The following is a 20,041-nucleotide window of genomic DNA, read 5'->3' as shown; positions in this document are numbered from 1 at the left end:
GAAAAATTAGTGAGGGGAATGGTTACAGAAACAGGAATTGCTTCTGGAGTTTTTGATCTTCAGAAAATGAAAATCAATTGATTTTTATCTTCAGAGTAACAATATTTTGTTTAGAGAAAAAAAGATAGAAAAATGATCAATAATTCTGCATCACTGACTTCAAAAATAGCATATGCAGTATTGGAACTGTTTATATGTCGTAATTCTACTCACAGAATTGAGCCAACTAAAAGGCTGCCAAGGCAATGAAGCAAACTTCAATGTCAGGCTTCTACAAACAAAAAGAAATTGGCCTTTAACATGATATAATGGTCGAGGCAAGCGGCGGCAGAGGTACAAGGAAGGCCTGACTGAGGCAAGCAAAGGCAGAGGCGGGGCTGTGGCATCCATGAGAGACAGGAACAAGCCGGTGTTGGGACATTTTAGGTGCCAGGCTAGATTGAAAGATCAGGGTGTCGGGACCGGAGGCAAGGCGGGCTCCAGCCCTGCAACGTTTACTCAGCTCCGCGCTCTTTGCGGTGTTGGCTGCGGCAATGCCTGGCTTCGTGCCTGTGGGTCTCACAACGTTTACTTGGCTTTGCCATGAACTGTGGCTTTTGCCTGCTCCAGCTGCAGTGATGCCTGGCTTCATGCCTTTTGTAAAAGTTCAGTTCTGAAGCCATTTGCTTACTTGTAATGTTTGCACGATTTGTTTTCTTTTTCTCTGCGCAATGGGTATTTGAGGGTTTCTTTTTTAAATGGGTTCTCTTGAAGTTTCTTTGTACAGTAGCTGCCTGTAAGGAGATGAATCTCAAGGTTGTATAATACTTTGATAATAAATGTACTTTAAACTTTGGATATAAGTGAATAGAGTGACACCAAAATAACCAAAAGACTCAACGAACAGATCAAGGGGGGAATTTCAAAAATTTAAAAAGCAAGTTAAGCTTAATGACTTTTTCCTACTGACAGGCCTGGTGAGCAAGGCCCAACACAAAAATGGGAGGCTGGTTTGAGGGAGAGACAAATATGCAGTTGAGAAAGTCAAACCATCTTATAAGGTCAGTCTTCAGGCTGAATGACTGTGGAAAAAGTGTTACGACATGGTTTGTTCATAGTGAGGAAGTAATGTGATGTGGTGTATTGAATTATACTGAATAATTGTGGTCTGAGGAATGGTGATATGATCACACATAGAAAAATACAGCACAGAAGCAGAACTTTGGCCCATCTATGTTGAACCATTTAAACTACCTACTCCCATTGATCTGTACCCGGGCCACAGCACTACATACCCCTGCCGTCCGTGTACCTATCCAGACCTCTCTTAAACACTGAAATTGAGCTTGCATGCACCACCTCTGCCGGCAGCTCGTTCCACACTCTCAGTAAAGAGGTTTCCCCTCATGTTCTTCTTAACTTTTCTCTTTTCACCCTTAATCGATGATCTCTAGTTGTAGTCCGAGCCATTCTCAGTAGAAAAAGCCTGCTTGTATTTACCCTACCTATACTCCTCTTAATTTTGTATACCTCTATCAAATCTCCTCTCAATTATACAAATAATTTTAAATTGTACTATAATGAGACAATCGTTGATATTACCAACATCGAGCACCAGGAGGTTACCCATGCGCTCACAGGGAGAACATACAATCTCCTTCCAGATAGCAGTGGGAATTGAACCCTGATCACTGACACTGAAATAGTGGGAGCATTGTGTTGCTTTCTGGTCACCGCACAACAGGAAAGATGTGATTAAGCTCCAGATGCAGGAAGAAAACATCAGAAAGTTGCCTGGATTGGAGGGCAAGAATGGTAAGGGAAGGCGAGGTGAGTTTTCCCTGGAGCAAGGGAGATGACATGTTGGGATGTATAAAATTATGAGCGACAGAGATAGGGCTGAGGGTCACAGTCTATTTTCCAGGATGGGGTTTTTAAAAATTAGAGCATGGAGGTTTAAGGTGATGTGGTGGAGGTTTAAAAAGTGATCCGTGGGGTATATTTTTCCACACAGAGTAGTTGGTATCTAGGATGAGCTGTGAGAGGTGGTGGTTGTGGTGGCAGGAACAGCACAGGAGCATTGTGGTTAGCTTAGCACAGCACTTCACAGTGCAGTTGCCCCAGGTTCAATTCCCGCCGATGCCTGTAAGGAACTTGTACGTTTTCCCCATGACCATGTGGGTTTCCATCAAGCGCTCCAATTTCCTCCCACAGTCCAAAGAGGTACCAGTTGGTAGGTTAATTGGTCATTGTAAATTACCCCATGATTTGTCCCACGGATGACAGGAAATTAATGCATTCAAGAGAAATTAGTACCTGCAGGGAAGGGGATCAATATGGATGCAGTGGCTTCTTTCTATGACTCTAAAATGTATTGTGCTCCGTCCACAAAGACTAAGCTACTCACAAAAATGCATTTGTATAAAATAGGGGTAATTATAAAGTCCATGTATCAATTTATGCGATGCGGTCATCAACAGCTAATTTATTACTCAGAAAAGCTTACAGATTATCTTCTTACTGCTAAAATCCAGCTGGCAATTTGAATTAAACAGAAAATCTTAACATTTTCCAATTATATATCATCAAGTAGCCATTTATGATACATGACCTGTTAATATGTCACTGTAAATATGCCTTCTGGCCATTAGTGGTGATAAAACCTGCTATTTGTTCAAATACGTCCATTGCCCAATGGCAGCAATGGAACTTGTTATTTAGTCAAATCTTCATTGAAAAAAAACCTGTGTGATTTCTTTCTAAAACCAGTATTCAATTATGCAATAGGTAAGAAAAGCTCTAATTTTAAAAAGGTGAAGCAGTTTACACGTTTATCTTCTACTGTATTTCATCTTAAAATTATATGAAATGGGAATTTAACTAAGCACACTGGCCATTGTAAATAGTTTAGTGTGGAGATGAATGGTGGTTGGGGGGTTATTGGCAGCATTCGGAGGGGGATTGTTGGCAATATGAGGTGAAAAGGAATTAGATTAAATGGGCACCCACTGATTGTTGTAGAATCAATGGGCTTGGGCTGAAGTCCATTTATTTAGTGTGTGTGTGGGTGTGTGTGTGTGTGTGTTATATACATATATTTGGAGGGTTGTATCTTACAGAAATTCTACATGTGCTTGTTATCTTGTATATGCTAGGACTAGGCCTCAAGCCGCAGTGTCAATAGAGCGGCATCAGAGATGGTGTGCTCCACTGGGGGCAGAGTGCCGCGCCGTCCAGGCTAGAGAGGGTGCTGCCATCCCCCTCAGTGTTCGCGTGGCAGGAGATAAGCTCTATTCAGGTCGACTGTAGATTGATGGTGCAAGTTTTAGACTCCTTTATTGCGTGACTGTGATACCATTTGAGCTGGCTATTTTGTGTGAGCTTTGTGCTGTGTGTGACTGTTGGTACTATGTTTTGCACCACAGTAACGCTGTTTCATTTGGCTGTATTTATGAGTATTCATGGATGCTTGAATGACAATTAAACTTGAATTGAATTGAATTATTTATTTAGTGGTGTCACATGGAACAGACCCTTCTGGCCCAATGAGCAGCTCTGCCCAGCACCCCACCTATTTAGCACTAGCCTAATCACAGGACATTTACAACGTCCAATTAACCTACTAACCAGTACGGCTTTGGAATATGGAACGCGGTTCACAGGGAGAACATACAAACTGCTTACAGACAGCACAGAAATTGATCTCCGAACCTGGGAATGCCCCGAGCTGTAATAACGTCATGCTAACTGCTACACTACCATAGCGCAATTGTAGATGGATTGTTGAGAATGAGGGATGAGCGTAAAATTGGAATTAGATTACATGGGTGCCCAATGATTGAAGTAGACTCAGTGGGCTTGGCGGAAGAATCCTTTCCTGTACTGTACACCTCTATCACAATCATTTTTGCACAAGGTAGTTTTTGGGATTTTGCTGAGAAGTTTATTATCCTGGTAGGCATCTCTTCATGGCCACGGTTTAATCAGTCTCTCTACACAGTCAGTCTCAGAACCTTATGTAATGAAAACATGCACTACATACCTCGCTCCAAAGATGTCTTTCTTAGCCAGATCAATTCCCGAAATAACCTTGACTCTGAGAATCCGAGATTCTTCCTGAAAGCAGAAAAATAAATCAAAATTTTAAGAAAAACTGTTCGGAGATTAAATTGCAAAGTTGCTCACATTCCAAGACTGCAAACTCCATCTTATTCTACTGTGCAAAACTTTAATGAGTTCTTCAGATGAGACAGTGACTGGAAGCATTAACCTCACATTTTTTCCCCTCTACGAACATCGATCGGAAAGAAACTTAGTATTTCCTTCACAAAGTGCAGAAGGAACTCAACAAGTCAGGCAGCATCTATGCAAGGGATTAAACAGTCAACATCTCAGGCCTTCCTTCACATCCCCCCAACCCCCAGTTTCTTATCCTCACTTCTTTGACTGTTTATTCCCACCCATTTTCCAACCCTCTATAAAAGTTGACGTTATCATAAACCACTTTCAAAAGTGATCTAGATATCGTAGACCAATATTGAAAATGTATAACACTTTCCCGACCTTGGCAGTATTCTCTCCTCAAAAGCAGATATGGACTCAAACATTAACCACTGCCTACTTAGTGCTAGTGGAGCCTATGCAAGATTAAGGAAAAGAATCGTTGAAGACAGTGACCTACAGGTCCAAACAAAACTTGTGGTCTATAGAGCAGTCGTCCTTCATACATTACTGTATGGAGCCAAATCATGGACAACAAACACTAGTCACCTGAAAGCCCTGAAACATTAACACTAAAAATCCTTATGAAAGACTTTGAGGACCAGCTGGAAGGACAGGCGCACTAACACCAGCGTACTAGAGGAGGCCAATATGAACAGCGTTTCCACCACGATAAAGCAACACCAACTCCAATAAACACACATCAAAGTTGCTGGTGAACAGACCAGGCAGCATCTCTAGGAAGACGTACAGTCGACGTTTCGGGCCGAGACTGTACCTCTTCCTAGAGATGCTGCCTGGCCTGCTGCGTTCATCAGCAACTTTGATGTGTGTTGCTTGAACTTCCAGCATCTGCAGAATTCCTCGTGTTTACCAACTCCAATAGGTGGTCATGTCATCCAGATGCCTAACTCTCATCTCCCCAAACAGATACTTTACTCCCAGTTGAAGGAAGGTTGGCGAGCTCCTGCTGGGCAAAGGAAACGCTTCAAAGATAACATTAGAAATCAGCCTGAAGGAATTCAACAATACTTAAAAAAACTGGGAAAATATTGGACTCAATAGATATATCTGGCGGAAATCTGTTCAAGAGGGAGTGCGGTACATGAGAACAATCTCTGCTGTGCCACAGAGAACAAGTAGTGGCTGCAAAAGAAGAAACTGAACAATCAAAAGACCCAACCTCTAACCACAGCCATCTTGCCCACACTGCACCAGAATATGTGGATCCTGGATCGGCCTCTACAATCACCAGAGGACCCACCAATAGACAACCCCTTATGAAAATATCTTACTCATCTCGCGGGATCATGCTACTACTACTACTGCTACTAATCCCCTCCACAGATGTTGCATGAATTGCTGACAAAACATTAATCAAAAATCAAATGAACTGCAGATGCAGGAAATCTGAAATAAAAACAGAAAATTCTGGGGATACTCAGCAGATCAGGCATCATCTGTGAGAGAAGAACAATTCCAAAGAACAGACTTGGCATGAAATGTCGACTGTTTATTCCCCTCCGTGGATGCTGCCTGACTTGCTGAGTTCCTCCAGCATTTTGTGTGTGTTGCAAAAAATTTCCAGCATCTGCAGAATCTCTCGTGGTTAAACATTTCCTTCAACAATAAATTTTGCTAATTTACCCAAACCTTGCATTCATTTTCCCTGAGACTACAAGAACATATTGCTGGCCTGTTTAACTGCTTTTTCTTGTCACATCAGTTCAAAAAAAATGTAGAACTAATATGGTTTGATTACCTTAGCACCATGCAGATTGAATCAAGAGCATTCATAGCTCACAGCTTCCATTAGCTGTCTTTAACCTGCCCTGCTAATGAAACAAGCTTATACCACAGAAAAAGTCTTCTGGTCAAATGTAAATAATGATGATGTGGTAGTAAAATTAGATAAATATTGACAGCCATCTCATCTAAAAGCTACTAAATAATTAATCTTCAATTTTAATTACAGAAGCGTCAGTACAAGGTCAATCATCTGGACTCTGTAAAGCATCTGCTCAGCTTCCTACATTCTCTGAGCTTATCTACAGTTTTGTTTTAGGGACAAAGGCAGCACAAATAGAGTTGTAAACTTTTGGATAGGTTTCAAACTGTGGACAAAAATTAAAGATTAGCTTTATTTATCTCATGTACATTGAAACTTGCAGTGAAATACATCGTTTGTTTCAACAACCAACATTGTCCGAGGATGTGCTACGGGCCATGCTTCCTACGCCAACATAGCATGCCCGTAACTTCCTAACAACCCTAACCCCAGTGTCCATCTGGAATGTGATAAGAAATCAGACAGTCACAGGAGAGAACATGCAAACATGTTAGAGGCAGTGGCAGGAATCAAACCCCTATTAGTGGAGCTCATTCAACATCTATATGCAGCGAGAACCCAGATAAAATGACCTACTGCAGAGTAACAATGTTTGCTGATGGAAGCCTACTGCACAGATTGAGTGACCTACACAAACTGAACTATCCCTTTCTTGGTGCCAATGTTAGCTCAAGAGGCGCCCTTAAGTCCTCTTTGTTTGACATCAACTGGGAATAGCATAAGGACAGCTTGTATCCCACTCTAATAAGACTCTAATAAAAGTTCCCTAGTGTGAGAAGATGGAACCTTGACCTAGATTCACAATTCAATGTCAGGATTTGTTATTTCACTGTATATTTCAATATACATGTGACTGTCATTTGCATTTACAACCATCACAGCTTGAGAATGTGCTAGGGGCAGCCTGCAAGTATCACCATGTTTCTGGCACCAACATAGCATGTCCACAATGTTCAGAACAATATGTAGCCAACATGCAAAAGCCAGACATAACAATATCCCACCACCCACACCTTCCTCCAGCACATTGGGACAACCTCAACCTCAGGACCTGTTGACCTCAGGTCTCCAATCCCAGGACAGACCACCTTTGGACCCCGATCTCCAGACATTGGCCCCGGACTCACAGATCTCAGACCTCTGGCAGACGAACCTACTGAATAACCTCGAGGATCACAGGCCCTCATACACAGAACCTGCTGACCATGATCCTTGAACATGAGGATCATAGTTCTTCACCTCCAGCAGATGCCCACTTGACTGCCGACTGGCTTTGAACGTCTGCATCTGCAGGCCAGCCTCGTGCCTGTGGATCTCAGATCTACCTTGCACCTTACTGCCTACCTGCACTGCAGTTTCTCTGTAGTTCTTAACACCTTCCACACTCTGATTCAGCTCTCTGATACCAAGTACTGAGCGCCATCTCTGTCCAAACGATTTGACCTCAATCTCGGTCGCCAACAGCAGGCAAAAGCCGGGGATTTTGAGGCCTTCCCTCCGGAAGATTCCTGACTGCGCAGTAACGACAGCAGCGAACTTTATTGTTATTGTTTTACTGCCTCAATGAACTCTGCAAGGAGTATGATGTTTTTACGCTGTAACTTGGTACATGTGACAATAATAAACCAATCTAATTAACCAATTACTAGACAGCAACTTGCAGAAGAGGGGTTTAAGTTCTGAAGTGTCTTTGAACTGAAGCATTAATTGTATTTCTGCTAAACAACCTGCTGAAAATTTCCAGCGCTTATGATTTTTAAGTTTAAGGAAAAGTCCTGACAAGAGAAAGGAGGAAAGAAAAAAGTAGAGGTAGAGGCTGAGGAACAGGTAAGTTTTTATTTTATATTTTATTTAGAGATACAGCACGGTAACAATCCCTTCCGGCCCAATTACACCCATGTGACCAATTAATCTACCGACCCATACCCCTTTGAAACCCATGCAGTCACGAGGAGAACATGCTAACCCCTTACAGAGTGTGGCAGAAACTGAATCCGGGAGGCCAGCACCAAAATGTTACACTAACCACTGTGCTACCATGCCGCCCCAGTTTGATGAGGGAATGCCACAATTCAGGACTCTGTCAGCTTGGGATATTCACGCCAATAAACAGTGATCTAGTTCTGTTCATTCACCTCAAGTGGCTCTCAGATTTGGGATATCTTCTGTAATACTCCAAATCTCTCTTCTGTTAAGGAAATCACTCAAATAAGGTCCAACTCTTAACGTTAGTATACAGAACATAGAACATTACAGCACTGTGCAAGCCCTTCGGCCCACGATGTTGCACCAAACTTTGAACAACTCTGAGATCAATCTATCACTTCCCCAACACATAGTGTTCTTTTTTTTTATCATTTAAGGATATCTTAAATACCCATAACATATCTGCCTCTATCACCACCCCTGGCAATGCATTCCAGGCAGTCACCGCTCTGTGTAAAAAAAGAATTCCTCAGATACTGCCCCTATACTTTTCTACAATCATCTTAAAATTATAGCCGCTGTGATTAGCCATTTCTGCTCCGAGAAAAAGTCTTTGGCTGCCCACTCATTCTATGCATCTTATCATCTCATACACCTCTATCAAATCACCTCCCATCCACCTTCATACTGAAGAGAAAAGCCCTAGCTCATCCAAACTTCCCTCATAAGACATGCTGTCTGGACTGGAAAGCAACCTGGTAAATCTTCTCTGTACCCTCCCTAATGCTTCCACATCCTTCCTATATTGACCCAACACAATACTCCAAGTGTGATCTAACCAGGGTTTTATATAGGCATCCATTAGTCTCGTGAGACCATGGATTTGCGCCTTGGAAGGTTTCCAAGGTGGCCTGGGCAAGGTTGTATGGAAGACCAGCAGTTGCCCATGCTGCAAGTCTCCCCTCTCCACGCCACCGATGTTGTCCAAGGGAAGGACATTAGGACCCATACACCTTGGCACCGGTGTCGTCACAGAGCAATGTGTGGTTAAGTGCCGTGCTCAAGGACACAACACGTTGCCTCAGCCAAGGCTCGAACTAGCGACCTTCAAATCAATAGTCGAACGCCTTAACCACTTGGCCACGCGCCAACAAGGGTTTTATAGAGCTGCAACATTACATCACGACTGCTGGACTCAGTTCCCTGACTAATAGAAGCCAATACACCATACGCCTTCTTAACTATATCAACTTAAGCAAACAAGAGAAAATCTGCAGATGCTGGAAATCCAAGTAACACACACACAAAGTGCTGGAGGAACTCAGCAGGCCAGGCAGCATCTATGGAAAAGAGTACAGTCGACATTTTCGGCCGAGACGTTGACTATACTCTTCCATAGATGCTACCTGGCCTGCTGAGTTCCTTCAGCATTTTGTGTATCAACTTGCACGGCAACTTTGAGGGAACTATGGACACTATCTAATGTTGTTCAGTATACAATTATTTTTGATTTTAATAGGTCTCTGGTGATGTAGTGTGGGGTCTACTGCTACATTAAAATGCCATATAAAATGAAGGTGTACCTATTATGTCTTTCCTTAATTCAGAGGCCAGAGGAAGACAAAACTCTGACATAAAGGAACAAACGCTTAGACAAGCTGTGGTGGTTTACATGACACTATTACTGCTTAGGGCTTTCTGGAGTTTGGAGTTCAATTCTGATGCCATTCTGTAAGGTGTCTCTGTATGTCCTGGCTGTGAGTGTTTTCCAGGTCCTCCAGTTTCATCCCACAATCCAAGGAGGAACAAAGTGGGCGAATTGGTTAGTGTAAATTGTCCCGTGATTAAGTTAGGGTTAATAAGGGTTGTCAAGGCCAAGGGTGTGGCTCGAAGAGCAGGAAGGACGTACTGCACACTGTATTGTTAAAATAAAATAAAACATAAATGAAGCTATCAGGAAAGGAGCAAAAAAATAGTCTTCATATTCCTGATGGAAATGCACTCTGATTGTTAATTGAGATTCTGGTGTTCTAAAGAACAAATACTCTTCAGTATACATTATTCACAGTGAATCAGCAGAAAAACTATACCCAGCTAACATTCTTTCAATGGACCTAATCTCCAAATAATACTGGCAGACCTAAAAAAAATCTATTGTTGAATTTCTATTCTTTTTTTAAATCACTAATTTTTATTGCAACACCAACAAATTACATTCAATACAACCAGTTGCCAATTACATTTTGACTGTTTAACCCAGCCACCCCTCAACCCTCATCACCACCCCCTCTCCACCCCTCACCCTCTTTCTCATCTCCACCCCCCTCTCCATCCCTCTCCCCCCCCCACCAACCAACTGAATAGTAGTGCATACACAGACAAAGCATTCCTATTTTAACAGAAGATCTTTTAAGTTAGATATCAAATTTGTCCACATTAAGATTGTGTTTGGTCGTGCATCATTTACTCTTGCTGATGATAGTTCCAGGTAAGAAATGTCCAAAAAGCTCTGAAGTCAGTGAGTATTTGAAATATCATGGGGTGGTTTCCAACGCTGGACGACTATTTTCTTAGCTGCAGTCAGGCCTGTCAGCCAGATTTGCGTGTTTTTTCCATAAGGGAAAAGTAGGAGTCATCATTTAGAAGATGTACAGTGGGGTCCATTGGTAATTGTACCCCTGCTGGTTCTGTAAGAGTACTGATAACCTTCCCCCACAAATCAAAAACCCCTGGACATTCCCACACATGTATAAGCTCATCCCTCTGCAGTTGGACCTTGGACTTTCTGACTAACAGACCCCAATCTGTTAAGTTAGACAACCTCTCCTCCTCCACTCTCAACCTGAACACCGGCGTGCCTCAAGGCTGTGTGCTGAGCCCTCTTCTGTACTCCCTTTTCACCTATGACTGTGTTCCTGTACATGGTTCTAACTCCATAATCAAGTTCGCAGATGACACCACAGTGGTTGGCCTGATCAAGGGGATGACGAGATGGCCTCCAGGGACGAGGTCCAGCACCTGGCCATATGGTGTGCCGACAACAACCTGGCCCTTAACACCCAGAAGACCAGGGAGATCATTGTGGACTTCAGGCATGCTAGGAGACACACTCACGTCTCCATCTACATCAACGGAGCTGTAGTCAAGCGTGTATCAAGCTTCAGATTCCTTAGTGTCCACATTTCCGAGGATCTCACCTGGTCCCTGAACTCCTCCATCCTGATCAAAAAGGCACAACAGCACCTTTATTTCCTGCAGAGCATCAAGACAGCTCACCTCTGTCCCAGGATACTGATGGACTTTTACCGCTGTACCATTGAGAGCATACTCACCAACTGCATCTCAGTGCAGTATGGCAATTGTCCCATATCAGACCACAAAGCACTCCAGCGTGTGGTGAAAACTGCCCAGCGGATTATCGGCACCCAATTGCCCACCATTGAGAACATCTACCATAAACGCTGCTTGGGCAGGGCGAAAAGCATTATCAAGGATGCATCTAACCCTAACCATAGACTTTTTACTCTCCTCCCATCTGGTAGGTGCTACAGGAGCCTCCGCTCCTGCACCAGCAGGCACAGGAAGAGCTTCTTCCCCGAGGCTGTGACCCTGCTGAACCTCACATCACAGTGCTAAGCAGTATTGCACCCATATTGTACTGTCTCAGTACTTTTATATGTGTGTGCTGTAGCACTTACTTTTTATTCACAGTTATTTTGTAAATAACACTATTCTTTGCATTTTTGGTCAGATGCTAACTGCATTTCATTGACTTTGTATCTGTATTCAGTACAATGACAATAAAGTTGAATCTAATCTAATCTAACTTAAAGGAGCCCACAGTTCCGTGGGAGCAAAATGAGCAATAAGGATCAGGAACCAGTCCCTTTTGATGTCTAATTCTCAGTGTTAGATATGCTCTATGACAAAATTTCAAGTACATATACCGATGATTTGGGTTTTTCAAAGCACCGGCAGCATTATCCCAAATCGCATCCCAGTCTAAGTCTTGTCCCAATTCAGATATATCCCTGCCCCAGGTTTTCATTCTTGATGTGGGTATATGTTTCTGGGAGTTTAATTTATCATAGATATATGACACTATCTGTCTTGGAGCACTCTGTATCCAACTTAAAATGGGATGGTCCTTTAAATCTGACCCCCAGGGAATGCCGTAGGCTTTACAAGCTGATCTTACTCTAAAGAAGAAGAGAGTGTTTATCAATATTATATAGAAATACCAGTTCTTGAAAGCTAAGGATAATACTTGCCCCATTAATATCTTGAAGAGTAGTAACAGCTTTATCCTCCCAAGTTCTGTGAGTGAATGGTTCCCCTCCCCCAGATAAAAGATGATTATTGTTCCATAATGGAGATGATTTGCACCAAACGCTTTTAAATTTTAGGAATTTTTCTGCTGCTCTAAACACTTGTAGTATATGGGTTAAAATTGGACCATAATACAAATCACATTTTTTGGTAGACATACCTATAAGGAGAAAGTCTTTCAACCTTATTGGTACTATTAGCTCTTGTTCTATATTTTTCCATGATGAAACTTTATCCTCCTCCATCCAATAGAGAAGACTTTTTAATACAAATGCCCAGTGATACAGTTTAAAATTTGGACATGCCAATCCCCCATCTGACTTTTTGAATTGTCGAGCTGACCACTTTATATTGGGTCGATTACCGTTCCAAACATAGCATCGTAGTAAGGAGTCCAGTTTTGCCAATATCCTGCTGGAGGTGCAAGTGGGATCATTGAGATGATAAAATTAATGTGGGGTAAGATGTTCATTTTAATGACCGATATACGGGCTGGGACTGATGCTGGCAGGTGTCTCCATCTATTAATATCTTCTTATATTTTTTTCAAAATTAAAGAGTAATTTTTTTTAGCCACAGATGATAGGGAAGTATTAACTTTAATACCCAAGTAGAGGACCTCATTTGTAACATTAATCTGGGGAGGGAGAGACACCTTACTTTTATCTTTATTAATCAGCAACAGTGCTGATTTTGACAAATTAACTTTGTATCCTGAAAGAAATCCAAATTGCTCCAGTGTTTTTAAAACATAGGGGAGAGTTTATTGAACATTTGCCATATAAACTAATATGTCGTCTGCGTAAAGTGATATTGAATGTGATATTGCACCTATTGTAATAGGGGAGATCTGAGGAGAGTTTCTAATGTGCAAGCAGTTCAATAGATATAGTAAAAATTAAAGGAGACAAAGGGTCCCCTTGTCATGTGCCCCGTCCTATGTCAAATAACTCTGAGAAACCTCCTCCCTTACATACCTGGGCTGAAGGATTAGCATACAGTGCTTGAATCATACTGATAAATTTATCGCCGAACTTAAATTCTTTTAGAACTCTCCAAAGATATGGACATTCAAGGCGATTGAACGCTTTTTCAGCATCTAGAAATAGCAGGCCACAGGCAGGCAGGATTTTATGTGTTGCGCTCAGTATGTGTAAGAGCCAGCGAATATTATCAGATGCGAGACGCCCCCTAATAAAGCCCGTTTGATCTGGGCTAATTATTTTCCCAACTACTGTCTCGAGTCTACTGGCTAAGACTTTGGAAAATATCTTGAGGTCGGCATTTACCAAGAAGATTGGACAGTAATTGGCACACTCCAAGGGGTCCTTACCAGGCTTAAGTATAACTGTGATCAGGGCTGTGTTTAGATCTCTATGGAAAGCGCTATTTCCAATAGCATAATTTAATGTTTCTAACCATTCTGGTCCAAGAATATCCCAAAGTGCTAGGTAAAGTTCCACAGGTTTGCCATCTATACCTGGTGTACAGCCCTTATTTGTAGCTTTGACTGCTCTGAGTAGCTCGTCCAGTGTAATAGGAGAGTCTAGAGTTTTGGTGTCCTCCAATGACAACGTAGTGAGGTCTAATTCACTAAAAAAAAATCCGTGAAGTCATTCTTAGAAGGAACTGAGCCACTTGTATACAGTTCTTTAAAGTAATTCTTGAATGTCTCATTTATTTCCTCTGTTGAAGATACTACTCCACGTTTAGCACATCTAATCGCTGGTATAGACCTTTTAGCTTCCTATTGTTTGAGCGTTAGTGCCAAAAGATGGCTCGGTCTCTGCCTTCTGCATAATACTTATGTTTGGTTATATGGATCATATATTCTGCCCTGCTTCTTAATAAATCTTTTAATTCTGCTTGTTTTGTTTTGAGCTCGTTTTCTTTTGTTATGGTGTATCTCCTTTTGAGATCATTCTCCAAAACCTTACATTCTTCTTCTAGCGTGGAAATCTTTTGAAGCCGGCTTTTATGTAAGTGAGAACTGAACCATATAGCGTTATTTCATAAGAAACCCTTGATGGAGGCCCAAATCACTGTCACATCCGAACACTATTTTTATTTAAATTTATAAATTCTGTCAGTTTTGTTCTCAGTTGTGATAGATACACGTCATTTTTTAGAAGGGTGGAGATAAACCTCATCACAGTAGCCTTATTTTTAATTTTGCCATAATTAGAAGTAGATATGACTGGGTTGTGATCAGATAGATGTCTGGGCAAAAATTCTATTGAGTGTACCAAAGACAACAAACCAGAGGATATAAGAATGCAATCCATCCGAGAGAAAGTTTTATGTCTTGTTGAGAAGAAGGTATAGTCTTTAGCAGATGGATTATCCACCCTTCACACATCAGTTAAATTTAAATCCATTAGAAAAAGGTTAAGTCCTTTGGAAGCAGATCCTTGAGCGCTTGATATAGTTGAGGAAGATTTATCAAGGTTATTGTTTACCAAAGCATTCAGGTCCAAACCAACATATAGTTGGTAGCCACTTAACTTCAGTAATTGTGAGGTAATTGAGGGAAAAAAATTCAGCCTCGACTATAGTTGGGGCATATAGGCTAATGAACGCAACTTTTTTTTAACCCTGAATGGATGTACAGCAAAAAGCTAGACGTCCTTCATTGTCGGAGCCAGTCCTTTCAATTGATACATTAATACTATGTCTCATTAATATCATAACTCCTTTCGTATGAGTACCATCAGCTGATGCCACAACAGATTTATAAAAGCAGTTTTGAACCCTAGGAATGTCATTAGGTTTAAGATGTGTTTCCTGTAACAGCGCGATATCTATTTTCCTTCTGTGTAAGAAATCTAAAACCTTTGAACGCTTGGAGGGAGAGTTTAATCCTCTAACATTAAATGATACAATAGTAAGATTTTCTAATTTATCCGTGTTGCTCATCTTCCCCTGGACCTGTTGTTGTAAGTTGGTAGTGGAACCCTGAGTTACCCCCTTCCCAGCCCCCTTCCCATCACCCCTCGCCCCTCACATACAACTCTTTACTTTAAACGTCTGTGAGTGTCACTTAGCAATGTCAGACACTGAACATTAACTGCCCCCCTTTTGCACCAACAAATTAGAAAGGCAAAGCAGTTCTCATAGACAATCACATCAAAGAGACAAGAAAAAAAAACCTGGTCAAACCCATTAACCTATATAATTAAAACCATTCCCGTCCCAAATATAGTATAACACATAATCAAGACCCCAACAGCTCTCCTGCGGGAGACTGTTGCTTTACTAGACCGTCACTTAGCGATGATGCCAGTGACGTCTTATCTCGCGCTCAGGAACGTAAACAAGTCTACTGGAGACATAACCCAAAGTGAACATGTACAACTAAAGTTATTCAGAACAAACTGCTGTTTTTCAGCTTCATTCTTGATGAAATATGATATTTGGATGTGTTGAATATCACCTTAGAAAGTAAAAGATAAAAAGTATACTCTAGGCAGTCTTATATCACATTACCATGTTATCCTTGTACTAACAAGTTAACTGAGCCACTGCCTTAAAACTCTGACCTGCAATATTCAGAAACACATTGGCCCCTTAATTAACTAAATACAAAAGTGCATCGAATGACTTTCCAGTAAAAGAATAACCAGAAAACTTCACACCTAGGACGTTAACTTGGCCGTGTCTGTTACATTGCGCATACAGGCTGGTCCAAGCTCTTAATGCAGTTCCATCTCCTCCCGAGGGGCGTGTGGCCTTTGCCCAGGGTCTTCTTCCATATCTCCCAGCACCAATGATTTCAGAGCTTCTTTCACTTCCTCTACCAAATTAAACGATATCTTCATGCCCTTGATATTCACTCTCAAAATCGCCAGGTATATGAGGAATGAGTCGATCCCCTTCCGTCGAAGCTTAGCACGGATCTCCTTGTATCCCCGCCATTCTTGCATCATGCCGGGGCCACAGTCAGCGAAGAACTGTAGCTGGGTGCCATCCGGGAGAGTGGGTTTGGCTTTCCTCGTGCCCTCCGGGATAGCCTCCCGGTCAGTGTACCGTAGAAGCCTAAAAACCATGGTCCACGGTCTTGAGGTGCTGTTGGAAAAGATCCTATGTGCTCTAGCAATCTCCAATGGAGTGCCGAGGGAGTTCTTGAGCGCTGGAATCCAATTAGGCAGCATCTTCTGGATGTAACCTCTTGGATCGCCACCCTCAGCACCTGTCGGTAAGTTGACCAGCTGCACATCGTTTCTCCTGGATCTGTCCTCCAAGTTGTTTAGCTTCTTCCGTATCTTAGTCACCTCCGCGAGACAGGAGCTAGTATCTTTCTCATTCTTGCGTAAGCTAACCTGATGTTGTCTATTTTGTTGAAGACCACGCTAAATTTTTTAGCATGAATGTCTGCTTGCTCCTTTAACGACCAGAGAATGTTGCCATTCTCTGCCATATGCTTCTGTATGGGGTCGACAGCCTTTTTCAGCAACTCCTTCAGCATGTGGGCTACCATTTCTTGCAGCGATTCCATCTCCATTGCCATTGTTTGCTTAATTAGCATAGCTATTTCCTCGGATGAATCACTAGCTTGGTGTTGTCTGCTGGTATCTTGTTTCTTGGTTGAATTTGGATCTTCTTTTGAGGTCATGTCTTTAGTTATATCTTTCTCCAACTCAAACTTGTATTAAGACTGTCTATGAGCCCTAAAGAACGTGAAAAAGGAGGGTTATATGTCAGCGCTCAGTGCTGTGCTGCCATCTTGCCTCGTGTCTCACCAGAAGTCCACCAATTTCTATTCTTAATGGACTTATTTTTCAAACCACATAATTTTTCAATCCTCATAGAGGGATCAGAAGTGGAGAGAGTGAGCAGCTTCAAGTTCCTGGGTGTCAAGATCTCTGAGGATCTAACCTGGTCCCAACGTATCGATGTAGTTATAAAGAAGGCAAGACAGCGGGTATACTTTATTAGGAGTCTGAAGAGATTTGGCTTGTCAACAAATATACTCAAAAACTTCTATAGTTGTACTGTGGAGAGCATTCTGACAGGCTTCACCACTGTCTGGTATGGAGGGGCTACAGCACAGGACTGAAAGAAGCTGCAGAAGGTTGTAAATCTAGTCACCTCCATCTTGGGTACTAGCCTACAAAGTGCCCAGGACATCTTGAAGGAGCGGTGTCTCAGAAAGGCAGCATCCAGCACCAGTGCATGCTCTTATCTCACTGTTACCATCAGGAAGGAGGGACAGAAGCCTGAAGGCACACACTCAGTGATTCAGGAACAGCTTCTTCCCCTCTGCCATCTGATTCTTAATTTGACATTGAATCTTTGGACACTACCTCACTTTTATTTTTAAAATATACAGTATTTCTGTTTTTGCACGTTTTTTAAAATCTAATCAATATGCGTAATTGATTTATTTATTATTATTTTTTCCCTCTCTGCTAGATTATGTATTGCACTGAACTGCTGCTGCTACGTTAACAAATTTCACGTCACATGCCAGTGATAATAAACCTGATTCTGATTCTGAGCTGACAAGAGGCGACAGTAACTCAAATAACCATGTGGTACAACAGCACAGGAATTCTGCAGATGCTGGAAATTCAAGCAACACACATAAAAGTTGCTGGTGAACGCAGCAGGCCAGGCAGCATCTCTAGGAAGAGGTACAGTCGACGTTTCAGGCCGAGACCCTTCGTCAGGACTAACTGAAGGAAGAGTGAGTAAGGGATTTGAAAGTTGGAGCGGGAGGGGGATATCCAAAATGATAGAAGACAGGAGGGGGAGGGATGGAGCCAAGAGCTAGATAGGTGATTGGCAAAAGGGGATACGAGAGGATCATGGGACAGGAGGTCCGGGAAGAAAGACAAGGAGGGGGGGGGGACCCAGAGGATGGGCAAGGGGTATATTCAGAGGGACAGAGGGAGAAAAAGGAGAGTGAGAGAAAGAATGTGTGTATAAAAATAAGTAACAGATGGGGTATGAGGGGGAGGTGGGGCATTAGCGGAAGTTAGAGAAGTCGATGTTCATGCCATCAGCTTGGAGGCTACCCAGACAGAATATAAGGTGTTGTTCCTCCAACCTGAGTGTGGCTTACGTCGACTGTACCTCTTCCTAGAGATGCTGCCTGGGAGACCGCTTTGCTGAACATCTACGCTCTGTCCTCCAGAGAAAGCAGGATCTCCCAGTGGCCACACATTTTAATTCCACATCCCATTCCCATTCTGACATGTCTATCCACGGCCTCCTCTACTGTAAAGATGAAGCCACACTCAGGTTGGAGGAACAACACCTTATATTCCTTTCTCTCACTCTCCTTTTTCTCCCTCTGTCCCTCTGAATATACCCCTTGCCCATCCTCTGGGTCCCCCCCCTCCTTGTCTTTCTTCCCGGATCTCCTGTCCCATGATCCTCTCGTATCCCTTTTGCCAATCACCTGTCCAGCTCTTGGCTCCATCCCTCCCCCTCCTGTCTTCTCCTATCATTTTGGATCTCCCCCTCCCCCTCCAACTTTCAAATCCCTTATTCACTCTTCCTTCAGTTAGTCCTGACGAAGGGTCTCGGCCTGAAACGTCGACTGTACCTCTTCCTAGAGATGCTGCCTGGCCTGCTGCGTTCACCAGCAACTTTTATGTGGTACAACAGTGTTGTGCAGAAGAGCATCTCTAAATGCCAACACGTCAAACCTTGAAGTGGATGAGCTACAGCATCAGAAGACCACAAACATGAACTCAGTGGCTACTTTTTTCGGTTCAGGAGGTAGCTTATAATTTCGCCACTGAGTGTATGTGTAGGCAAAGCCACAAGAGGAAGGAATGTAATTATGTTCTGTGCAGAGTGATACACAACAGTTAAAAGTTCAAAGTAAATTTATTATCGAAGTGCATATATGTTACCCGATACAACCCTGAGATTCATGTTCTTGCAATATACTCAATAAATCCAGCAGGTGATGGGGCAAACTTGTAGCCATTGGGATGAGTTGCAGTGAAATCAAAGCAAAAAGTATCAAATACTGGTCTTAAGGTGTTGTACTTAAATGCACGCAGCATAAGGAATAAAGTGGATGATCTTGTACAGCCACAGATTGACACTAATGATATTGTGGCCATCACGGAGACCTAGCTAAAGGATGCATGTCTCTGGGAGCTGAACGTCCAAGGATACATGGTGTATCGGAAGGATAGGAAGGTAGGCAGAGGGGGAGGCGTGGCTTTATTGGTAAGAAATGATATTAAATCATTAGCAAGAGGTGATATAGGATCGGAACGTGCAGAATCTTTATGGGTTGAGCTAAGAAATAACAGGGGTAAAAGGACCCTGATGGCAGTTATTTATAGGCCTCCAAACAGCTGCAGGGATGTGGACTACAAATTACAACTGGAAATAGAAAAGGCTTGTCAGAAGGGCAGTGTTATGATAATTGTGGGGGATTTTAACATGCGAGTAGATTGAGAAAATCAGGTCAGCACTGGATCTCAAGAGAGAGAATTTGTAGAATGTCTGCGAGATGGCTTTTTAGAACAGCTTGTTGTTGAGCCCACTAGGGGATCGGCTGTACTGGATTGGGTATTGTGTAATGGACCGGAGGTGATTAGAGAGATTGAGGTGAAGGAACCCTTAGGAGGCAGTGATCATAACATGATTGAGTTCACTGTGAAATTAGAAAAAGAGAAGCCGAAATCTGATGTGTCGGTATTTCAGTGGAGTAAAGGAAATTACAGTGGCATGAGAGAGGAACTGGCCAAAGTTGACTGGAAAGGGACACTG

General features: G+C 42.5%; 1 protein-coding gene and 1 long non-coding RNA gene across 6 annotated transcripts in view; one reads left to right on the top strand and one right to left on the bottom strand.

The window, feature by feature from the left end:
* Positions 1–20,041, bottom strand: part of nedd4l (NEDD4 like E3 ubiquitin protein ligase) — a 466,571-nt gene that overhangs the window by 364,178 nt on the left and 82,352 nt on the right. For all 5 annotated transcript variants that reach the window (XM_063042682.1, XM_063042686.1, XM_063042690.1 and 2 more), the window contains exon 4: positions 4,022–4,095. In XM_063042682.1, coding sequence (XP_062898752.1) covers positions 4,022–4,095 — 74 coding nt within the window. The remainder of the gene's footprint in view (positions 1–4,021; positions 4,096–20,041) is intronic.
* Positions 7,594–20,041, top strand: part of LOC134343866 (uncharacterized) — a 43,958-nt gene continuing 31,510 nt past the window's right edge. The window contains exon 1 of the long non-coding RNA XR_010017336.1: positions 7,594–7,876. This is a non-coding gene — a long non-coding RNA (uncharacterized LOC134343866). The remainder of the gene's footprint in view (positions 7,877–20,041) is intronic.

The sequence above is a fragment of the Mobula hypostoma genome, chromosome 3 (genome assembly GCF_963921235.1).
Source record: "Mobula hypostoma chromosome 3, sMobHyp1.1, whole genome shotgun sequence".
NCBI classification, from domain to species: domain Eukaryota; kingdom Metazoa; phylum Chordata; class Chondrichthyes; order Myliobatiformes; family Myliobatidae; genus Mobula; species Mobula hypostoma.
This window is presented reverse-complemented; position numbering and strand designations above follow the sequence as displayed.